General features: G+C 31.2%; 2 protein-coding genes across 2 annotated transcripts; one reads left to right on the top strand and one right to left on the bottom strand.

Moving 5' to 3' along the window:
- Positions 1-850: 850 nt before the first annotated feature.
- Positions 851-3290, bottom strand: LOC110664789 (protein NRT1/ PTR FAMILY 2.11-like). The gene is made up of 4 exons (XM_058132468.1): positions 3060-3290; positions 2743-2960; positions 2100-2656; positions 851-2003 (listed from the first exon to the last, which is right to left on the bottom strand). The coding sequence occupies exons 1-4, from the start codon at positions 3232-3234 to the stop codon at positions 1130-1132; spliced, it is 1824 nt and encodes a 607-aa protein (XP_057988451.1). The 5' UTR covers positions 3235-3290; the 3' UTR covers positions 851-1129.
- A 2896-nt stretch (positions 3291-6186) lies between these two features.
- LOC110664768 (ent-kaurenoic acid oxidase 2) lies at positions 6187-8324 on the top strand. The gene is made up of 8 exons (XM_021824617.2): positions 6187-6421; positions 6504-6828; positions 6909-7058; positions 7153-7419; positions 7502-7585; positions 7674-7752; positions 7855-8080; positions 8181-8324. The coding sequence occupies exons 1-8, from the start codon at positions 6189-6191 to the stop codon at positions 8269-8271; spliced, it is 1455 nt and encodes a 484-aa protein (XP_021680309.2). The 5' UTR covers positions 6187-6188; the 3' UTR covers positions 8272-8324.
- Positions 8325-9418: the final 1094 nt, after the last annotated feature.

Genomic DNA, 9418 nt, shown 5'->3' with positions numbered 1-9418 from the left:
CTTAAATAAAAAATTTATAAATTTTTAAAATATATTTGTTATTTTTAATTAGTTAGCCATAAAAATTATGGTAATAATAATAATAAAGATATTTACAAGGAAATTAGAATAAAATAAAAAATAAAATTAAATACTTAATATAAAAAATAATGATTACTTATATTAATTATTATAATTATAAAATATAATGCCATATGACAGCATCAAAATTTGAAATGTCATATGATAATATGAAGAGAAAGCCTCTTTACTTTATATATATATATATATATATATATATATATATATATATATATATATATATATATATATAGTAATATAATTGGTATATATTGTAAAATAATAAATTCAATTTAATATTACTATTTGGTATAAATGTATTAATTTTAGAATCTTATGTGATAATTCAGGATAAAACTTAACTACTTTAAATGTTGACATGTAGCATAAATATGAAAATTTTAGAATGTTACGTGACAGCACCAAGAAAAATTCATCTGCTATATATATATATATATATATATATATATATATATATATATATATATATATATATATATATATATATAGATTTTAACATTTTTAATGTTGAAGTGGTTTATTTTAAAATATTAGAATTAATATAATGAAAATTTTCTAATTTTATATTTAAAAATAAAATTATTGAAGATTAATAAAATTAAGGAGTTAAAAAAATTTAAAAAGAAAAAAAAGAAATTGTATGCACGGCAAGAAGCGGACGGAAGCTAAAACACGCAAATGGCTAACCAGGATGTCTACTGGTTCATGACTCCTGCTCCGCTAGTCAGCTGGAAAAATTGAAGTATAATAATAAATCCTGAAGTGAAGCTTACGCGAAAACTCTGCTTTTCTAATTTTATTTTATTAAGTCATTGACTGCATAACCTAACCTCTATTTCTTTATTATTATTATTATTATTACAAAAGTTTACGGATAGCTGGGGCATCTCCATCCCAGGGCAGGAACAGCTTACAGAGTAGGACTGGTGAACTCCAACAGGGTTATATAATCTGATTTCTTATGAAATACTTTTCCTTTTTTTTTTGGGGGAAATATTTGTTTTACTCTTTAACTTTACAGGATTCTAATTTGAGACCTAATAAAATCTCAAGCATTAATCGGCTTCGCCAGTTGGGTAATTTGGATTGCATCTCTCACGCCTCCTTTGTACTTGTACCACTTTGCGCATAGCAAAAAGTAGCCGAAATTTAAGACCCCAAGAGCAGAAATCATGAAATAGTAGTAGTTAAGTCTTCCCTTGTTGAGATCTTCTGGCAACCAATTTGTTGTTCCGTGAACTATAGTTATTAGTAAACTGCTTAAATAACTTGCACCTGCCATGCCACAGAAAAAGAGAGACCCTGCAATGCTTCTCATGTTTTCTGGAAATTGCTTGTAGTAGAATTCAACCAGGCCAATGGAACCGAATGCCTCAGTTAGTCCTGCCAGTGCTAGCTGAGGGATTAACCATAAACTGGACATTGATGAAATGGCACCCCTTCTTGGTGCAATTCCTAGAGTTGGCTTGGTGAAAGCTATAGTCCTTCTATGCTCTTCAACCAAGGCAGAGACTAACATTGACAGAGTGGAGAACACTATGCCAATGCCAATTCTTTGAAGAATTGTGATGCCACCTTCTTTTCCTGTTAGCCTCTGGAGAAATGGCACAAGGATTCGATCATAGATTGGTATGAAGATGGTTAAACTTAGCATCATGAACACCCCGTAGGACGCAGCTGGGACTTTGAAGTTGCTGCTTCCAAGGCGTCTGTCGCTTTGAATAGCTTGGAACACTGCATAGGTGTGCTGTTGGACTATAGCAATATATAATACAACATCTGCTACCCATATGGGAATCACTCTGAACAGGCATTTCACTTCTTCCACTTGCTGCATGCTGCAAAGTTTCCAGGGACCAGCTGCTGATCCATCAGGGTTTATTTTGTCTTCAGGAGTCCTAATTGCTGCTTTGTCGAGGAATCTGTAATATTTCCTTGACTAGTCAGATTAGTAACATTTTTTTAATCTAGTCATTTGGTTCTCACTCACTAACAGTGCCTGAAATTGGGTTAATTACCTGAATTGATTTGTGTAAGAAATCTTGGCATTGATAGACGTGGGTGGAATATAATTGAAAAGGGAGAACCAAGGTTGCTCTACTGGCTGCAAACGTCTTTTCTTGATCGCAACTACTACAACCTGTGCTACACTGGTCATTGGGCTGCCATTAGCTTTCACTTTGATATAGATTTTTGAACCAGAGAAGAAGAGCATACAAGCAATGAGCATCAGAATTGCTGGAATTGCTAGACCTATTGCCCAGCTAACATTTGCTTGAACGTAAACGATTAGTGTCATAGACATCATCTGGGCGAATGTGAAGGTGAAATAGTACCAATTAAAGAAGCTATTAATACCCCTTTTTCCAGATTCAGTTTTTGGGTTGAATTGGTCTGCTCCAAATGCTAAATTACATGGGCGAACTCCACCAGCTCCTACAACCATGAGTCCAAGTCCTGCAAGTAGAAATGCTATTTGACCTGCTGTTGGCCCTTGGCATGTTCTACTCTCTTTTCCACACTGGGGAGGGTGCAGTTTAGAGATTGCAGCAGTTAATTGAATCACAAGCAAACCCTTCAGATAAAATACAGGAAAAATCCAGAAATTCAGATGATCAATTCGATATAGATACAGTGAAAAGTGTAAGCAATTTTTAGTACCAGAAAGGATGTAATGGTGGCAAACCCCAAGGTGTTATAACGACCAAAGTAAGTGTCACAAATATAGGCCCCAACCAAAGTACCGAAGTTGGTGGTGCCATTGAAGACGTTGACAATTGTTGCAGCTGTGATGCTCTTCATGTTGAAGACAGTTGTAAGATATATCAAGAGATTTGACAAGGTTCCAATGGCTCCAAGCTTCTCAAAAGTTTCATTCCCTGGAAATTAAATAATGTTCGCTCGAAATTAATCTGTACATATCGAAAAAGAAGAAGAAGATATGGAAGGATGAAGCCAAAGAGAAAGCCCTCTCTTACCTATGATGAAAGGCATGGCTTTCCATCCTCTATAGTTGATCTCTGGCTCTTCTTCTTCACTGTTTTCCAAGGTTATTACTTTATGAGTCTCTTTCCCATTAAACTCCATAGATTCTTTCCCTTTCTCCCCCATAGTTGAATTATTCTCCATGGGATATCTCTGCTTCCCGAGCATCCTGGACTCCTGGCTGTTGAGTGGATGGAGGTGCCACCATTTTTATAATGCGTATAGTGAGTAGCATGCGTGAAAGGTACGCACTCACAGTGTTGTAATAATTATTGAAACGACGAATTTAATGCATCAATGCCTTTTCTCCTAACAACACTTTGTCACTTTTCTATTTTTCTTCCTCTTGATTGGCACACCTAGTTCAGTCACTTTCTGGTCAACTCCCTATCTCTTCCCCTAATAAATACTGACATAATACTTGCAGGTTTCCCGATATATGTCATAATAATTGATTCAGCAGAAAATATTTAACAAACTCCCAAAAATTTAAAAAAAAAATTCACTACAAGAAAATAATGTTTAAAAAGTTATTATTTTAATATTTTTATAAATTTTAAAGATAAATTTATCATAGTTAAATTAATTTAGTTCATCGCTAAAATATTACTTTCTCATAGTATTTTAAATGTCAATTTACTTTATTAAAAAATTACTAAAATATATAAAAATATAGTTTATAGTAAAAAAAAAAAATAAAAGTTTTATTTTATATAATAATTTATTTATTGACATAAGTCGTCACTCGTGACTTAAAAATCCAATTACATATAAATATTTCCAACTTGATTGAAAATACATGATTGCTTGAACATTGTGGAATATATAGAAACTTTGGGATAAATCATTGGTAAATTAATTTGTCACAACTCACCAGGTGCTTTTTTTTTAACCGGGTGCTTTTTTTTTTCCTGCCTGTTGACTAGAAAAATATTGAGTGTAGATATCAAAAGTTTGAGCTATTTTAAAAATAAAGTTAATAATTATTAAATTAAATATTTATATTTAAATATATACATTCATTATATATACTTTAATTAATTTTATATAAATTTTAATATTAATATCTAATTATAATTATTAAATTCTTTATCATATAAGATCAAATTTATATTAGGTTGCTAAAAAAATTTACAGTTTCTTATATTGAATTCGATGTCGTATTTGTTTTGTAGGTAAATTTTCATATTAGCAAAAATCAAGCTCATAGAAACCACCTTCTCAAAAGACTCGTTTCCCTTTATGAAAAAAGAAATAATAATAATAATAATAATAAAACCACGCATATAATTACTATAGCAATCAATTAATTTATAGTAAATTATAAAATATATTTAGTGTACAAACCCAATACTCATGTAAAATTAATTGTATCATAAAATTAAAAAAATAAAATAAATTATTTTGTAAATATATATATATATATATATATATATATATTCTCTTAATGCATCCAATAATTTGCAGTAATAAAGGGTTTATCCCTTCGGAGAAGATATTTTGTAAAAAAATATATATAGTTGTGGTGCCGGCAGAGCTGATGATGGAATGTTGTCCTGGAATATAATCCATTGCTTATTATTATTATTATTTAAAGGGTTTTCATTTTTAGTATATTTATTTGTTATGTCATTGTCAAAGTACGTGCTAAAAGAAAATTGATTTTCTATTTTAAAATTCTCCATTGGGGGGAATTAATCAATGTATGTATATCCAGTCCAGTCCAATCCCCTCCAGGAGGGAATATGGCATTCATATTGTGAAAATATTCTTTACATGATACTCCTGAGAATCATATCTTACTTATTAAAAATTTTGAATGACACAGTACTTACAATTTCCAAACATTCCTAAATATACACTACAATAATCTACTTATATTAAAAAAACTTGGTGTATTATATTTCTAAAAATTATATATTAAAAAAATTAGTATTTAAATTATCAGCATCCTTTAGTATTTTTTGAGAAAAAAATAATGTTTAAATTATTAAATGAATTTTAAAATTCATTAATAAATTTCAGAGAATGATATTCTACCTTTTGTTTTCAAGAATTTTTTTTTAATTACTAATAGACTTCAAAATTCATTGATACTTATTGAAGAATTAAAAAAAAAAAGTTAATAATAAATTTAAAATTCATTGCTAAATCGCCCTTAAATAACTATAAGTATTATATTTCTTTTCCTCATGTCATTCATTCAATTTTAATCCTTCTTCTCTTTTCCTAATTTTCTTTTCTCTTCTTTCATCATTTTATTCTATTTTTTTCTTTTCTCTTCTCTTATCATTTCTTATTCTTCCTCTCATTTTCTTTTTACTTCTCTAATCATTTTCTTCTCTTCTCTCTCCTTTCTTTATCTTTTCTTCTTTTTTTTTTTTCCTTTTCTCTCATTTTCTCCTTTTTGTCATTTTCATTTTGTTCTCCCTTTTAATTTTTTCATTAATACAATTTTCACTCATTTCACTTTCTCATCTTTATTTTTTTGTCTTTTTAAATTTCACTTTTTTCTCTAATTATATTGTATTTATAATAATTATTAATGATAAAATAAAAATATATCTATAATAATAAAATAATTTGAAAGAATAAAAAGTAATCTCAAAATTAATAATAAAATTTATTATTTTAATTGAAAATTATTTTTTTAAAATTAGAAATGAATTTATAATTCGTTATTTGATATTTTTTTTATTTTTTCTCGAGTTTATCGATAGATTCTCCAATTTATTGATAAATAATAATAAACTTTAAAATTCATTAATAAAAAATTTAGCGACGAGAGTCATTGCAATCCGTATAAAATTATAAAAAAAAAATCCGTTGATAATCTTAAAAATTCTTGGAGTGATATTTTCAAATTATTATTTCCAAAGAAGTGCACTAGCTTCTTTGGTTCTCACATTTTCGCATAACTATGTTTATCCAACAGACAACACAGATTGTAAGTACGCATGCAACATGTAAGCCTTTTTTCATGTGCACCAATGGGCTAGATGGCTTGTCCTTTTCTACCCCTTGGTATGCGAATCATGTTTAAGGAATCTTCTCCAAAATGCTATATAAACGTAGTGATTTTGGGTCAATTAAGATATGAAAAATAGTTGACGTCGTTTTTTATGGAGGCAATGGGAGTGTTGTTAGCCGTTGTTTTGGGAGCTTTGCCACTACTACTATGGTGGTTGAATGAGTTGTGGTATGTTCTCCCTCTCAAACTTAGAGTATCTAATACAGGGACGAAGCTACCACCAGGTCACATGGGCTTTCCCTTTTTTGGAGAGATGCTCACCTTCCTTTGGTACTTCAAAGTTCTTCGTCGCCCTGATGATTTCATCAACTATAAGAGATCCAAGTAAGACCTCACTCCTCTTTTTATTTTTAGTTTTATTTTTCTTTTAAAAAAAAAAATTATGCGCATTAGCTGTGATTGTCAGATACGGTGATGGAGTCGGATTGTACAGAACTCACCTCTTCGGATCTCCATCCATCATTGCCTGTTTCCCAACAGTAAATAAATTTGTATTGCAATCGGATGATAAATTCATTTTGCAGTGGCCCAACTTGGAGGTTATGGGCCGAAATAGCCTAGTAGTAGTTCATGGACAAGCCCATGAAAGGCTTAGAAGTTTCGTGTCCAATTCTATCAATCGGCCTGATGCTCTTCAGCTCATAGCTGCTTGTGTACAGCCTCGGTTGGTGTCTGCCCTCCACTCGTGGGCTCAACTTGGTAAATTCAAAGCTTACAAGGAAATCAAGAAGGTAGTTAAGATGATGAAATTTTGGTTAGGTGCTTATATAATCGATCATTATATTCTCCTGTTAATTGTTATGATTTACAGTTGACTTTGCAAAACATTGGAAAATTGTTCGCATCCTTGGAACCAGGGCCTATTCTAGATTCCTTGGATAAGTTGTATGATGGTATGTTGAAGGGAATTAGAGCCTACCCATTGAACTTTCCTGGTACAGCTTCTCACCACGCTATTCAGGTTAATCACACTGGGAAGAGAGATTGCTTGTCATAGTAAATGAAAACCTTATTATGTGCAAATTAATGACACTACTTCTTTTGATATCTGGCAGTGTAGGAAGAAGCTCGAGGCCATTTTCAGAGTGGAGCTAGAGAAGAAGAAGAAGGAGGAGGTGCAAAGTAATAGAGTTGGGACAACAAATGATCTAATGGATGGGTTGATGCAGATGATAGATGAGGAAGGCAACCAATTGAGTGACCAAGAGGTGCTAGATAACATTATCAGCCTTATTATTGGTGGGTATGAATCTACTACCCTTGCATCAATGTGGGCTATTTATTATCTGGCCAAGTATCCTGACGTCCTAGGAAAGCTGAGGGTAAATACCCATTGTCAGAGAATCTATTGACAACGTATATTTTAACAGGCTTACTTTCAGTGTCTTTTATTGAGAAATGTAGGAGGAGAACTTGGCAATGTGGAAGAAAAAGAAGGGGGATTTCATTACAATTGAAGACGTTTCTGAACTCAAGTACACAAACAAGGTCCGCATTATGCACCAAAGGATTCCCTTACAGGATGGTTTATATGTAGAGTTGCTGGTAAAATTGGACAATATATTTGCATTTGCAGGTGGTGGAAGAAACAATAAGATCAGCCAATGTTTCCGGATTTATTTTTAGATTAGTGACAAAAGAAGTCGAGTATAAGGGTACTTTTAACTTACAATGCTTAATTTGCTCCACCTGCAAACATTTTTTAAAACAAGTTAAAATGACATTAAATTAATCAATTAGTTGACGAAATTATGCAGGTTATAGAATCCCGAAGAACTGGAAAGTAATTATCTGGCTCAGATACTTGCACACAAATACTGAAAACTTTGAAGATCCTCTTTGCTTTAACCCAGAGAGATGGAATGTACCCGCAAGGCCTGGAACTTACCTGGTTTTTGGTGGCGGGCCTAGAATCTGTGCTGGAAACATGCTTGCTAGGATGCAACTTGCAATTCTTCTGCATCATCTATCTGTGGGATACAAGTAAAGAGAAACCCATCTTCTTCTAATTTTCAATACTAACTTCTTGTTTTGGTGCAATTAACAAGCGCATTTCCTGATTGTAATTTGTCAAAATTTTCAGGTGGGAACTACTTAATCCGGATGCCAAGATGATTTATTTACCTAATCCTGCACCGGCTGATGGAGCTGAGATCGCATTCAGCAAAATTTAGGGATACATGTGATCTCTTTGACTTTGTTGTTAATTAAATAAAATAATGACTAATTAAGGGTGTAATTGTTGTTTTCCTTGAGTTTACGAAACTATGAGCTGTCATTTTGATGCAAAATCTTCAGTTTTAATAAATTAATGATCTTCTCAAACTTTCATTTGAGCAAATCACATATGAACCTAATGTAAAATAATTATTAATATATGATAAATCATAAATATAAGATTCAACTATTACCATAATAATGAATCTTGAACACATAAATTCTCACAAATCTGAGAAGTATACCTGATTTGAAGTTTAATTGAGCCATAAGAGAGACCCTTTGATTCAATAAACTGGTTTCTCCCTTTTGATTCACATACAAAATTTTAGTGATGGAAACTTTGTTGAGATGATCCTAATATATCTGACTTTATGAAAAGAATGTGTATGACTCTATAGGTAGAGAGATGATCAATTTATATATATCTTTAAGATTTAATTTGGTACGTCTATCAAGTATGGCATGATAATTAAATGATATAAACTTTAATAATATAAATATTAGGTGCACAAAAAATAAACAAATCATTTCCATAACGTACTTCATAATTACCTTCCGATAATAAATTACTAAGTATGAGTTATAACGGTAGTGTATTGTTTAATCATATACTCTCTTCCATATACCACAACACTAGCAACTTACCATAATAGGTTCATAATATATATATGTATATTACATCATGGTCCACAATAATGTCTTGAAAAGACTTTTCCTTTTATCATTCACTCAAAATATTATTTGTACACAATCATGAGAAACAAGAAACATTTTAACGTATATCAGAAATATATTAATGAGCTCAAAGTATTAAAGCCAATACATTATACGTTAATACAACCAAGTCCCATTATAAGAAAATGTTCTTTAAATATCTTAGGTTGTGAACCTTAATTAATGGATCTGCTATCATGAGATCAATATTATTATGCTCAATAGATACTCTTCGTTTCTGAACTTCTTCCTTAATGATAAAATACTATAATTCCAAATGTTTGCTAATGGTGTCAACTAACACAAGTCCTGAGATAAAATTCCGTATCCATAATGCATGAAATGCAACTTTAAAACATGCCATAAATTCTGCTTCTATAATAGATG

Source organism: Hevea brasiliensis, chromosome 13 (genome assembly GCF_030052815.1).
Source record: "Hevea brasiliensis isolate MT/VB/25A 57/8 chromosome 13, ASM3005281v1, whole genome shotgun sequence".
Classification (NCBI taxonomy): domain Eukaryota; kingdom Viridiplantae; phylum Streptophyta; class Magnoliopsida; order Malpighiales; family Euphorbiaceae; genus Hevea; species Hevea brasiliensis.
The sequence above is the reverse complement of the archived record's forward strand: the minus strand, read 5'-3'. Positions and strand labels throughout refer to the sequence as shown.

Excerpts from the sequence above, each read along its gene's own strand:
- LOC110664789 (XM_058132468.1), bottom strand. The coding sequence starts at position 3,234 with ATGCTCGGGAAGCAGAGATATCCCATGGAGAATAATTCAACTATGGGG. Across the intron at positions 2,657-2,742 it reads CCACCATTACATCCTTTCTG|GGTTTGCTTGTGATTCAATT; the intron begins GTACTAAAAATT and ends TTTTATCTGAAG. Across the intron at positions 2,004-2,099 it reads TCTTACACAAATCAATTCAG|ATTCCTCGACAAAGCAGCAA; the intron begins GTAATTAACCCA and ends GAAATATTACAG.
- LOC110664768 (XM_021824617.2), top strand. The coding sequence starts at position 6,189 with ATGGAGGCAATGGGAGTGTTGTTAGCCGTTGTTTTGGGAGCTTTGCCA. Across the intron at positions 7,420-7,501 it reads ACGTCCTAGGAAAGCTGAGG|GAGGAGAACTTGGCAATGTG; the intron begins GTAAATACCCAT and ends TGAGAAATGTAG. Across the intron at positions 7,586-7,673 it reads AACTCAAGTACACAAACAAG|GTGGTGGAAGAAACAATAAG; the intron begins GTCCGCATTATG and ends TTGCATTTGCAG.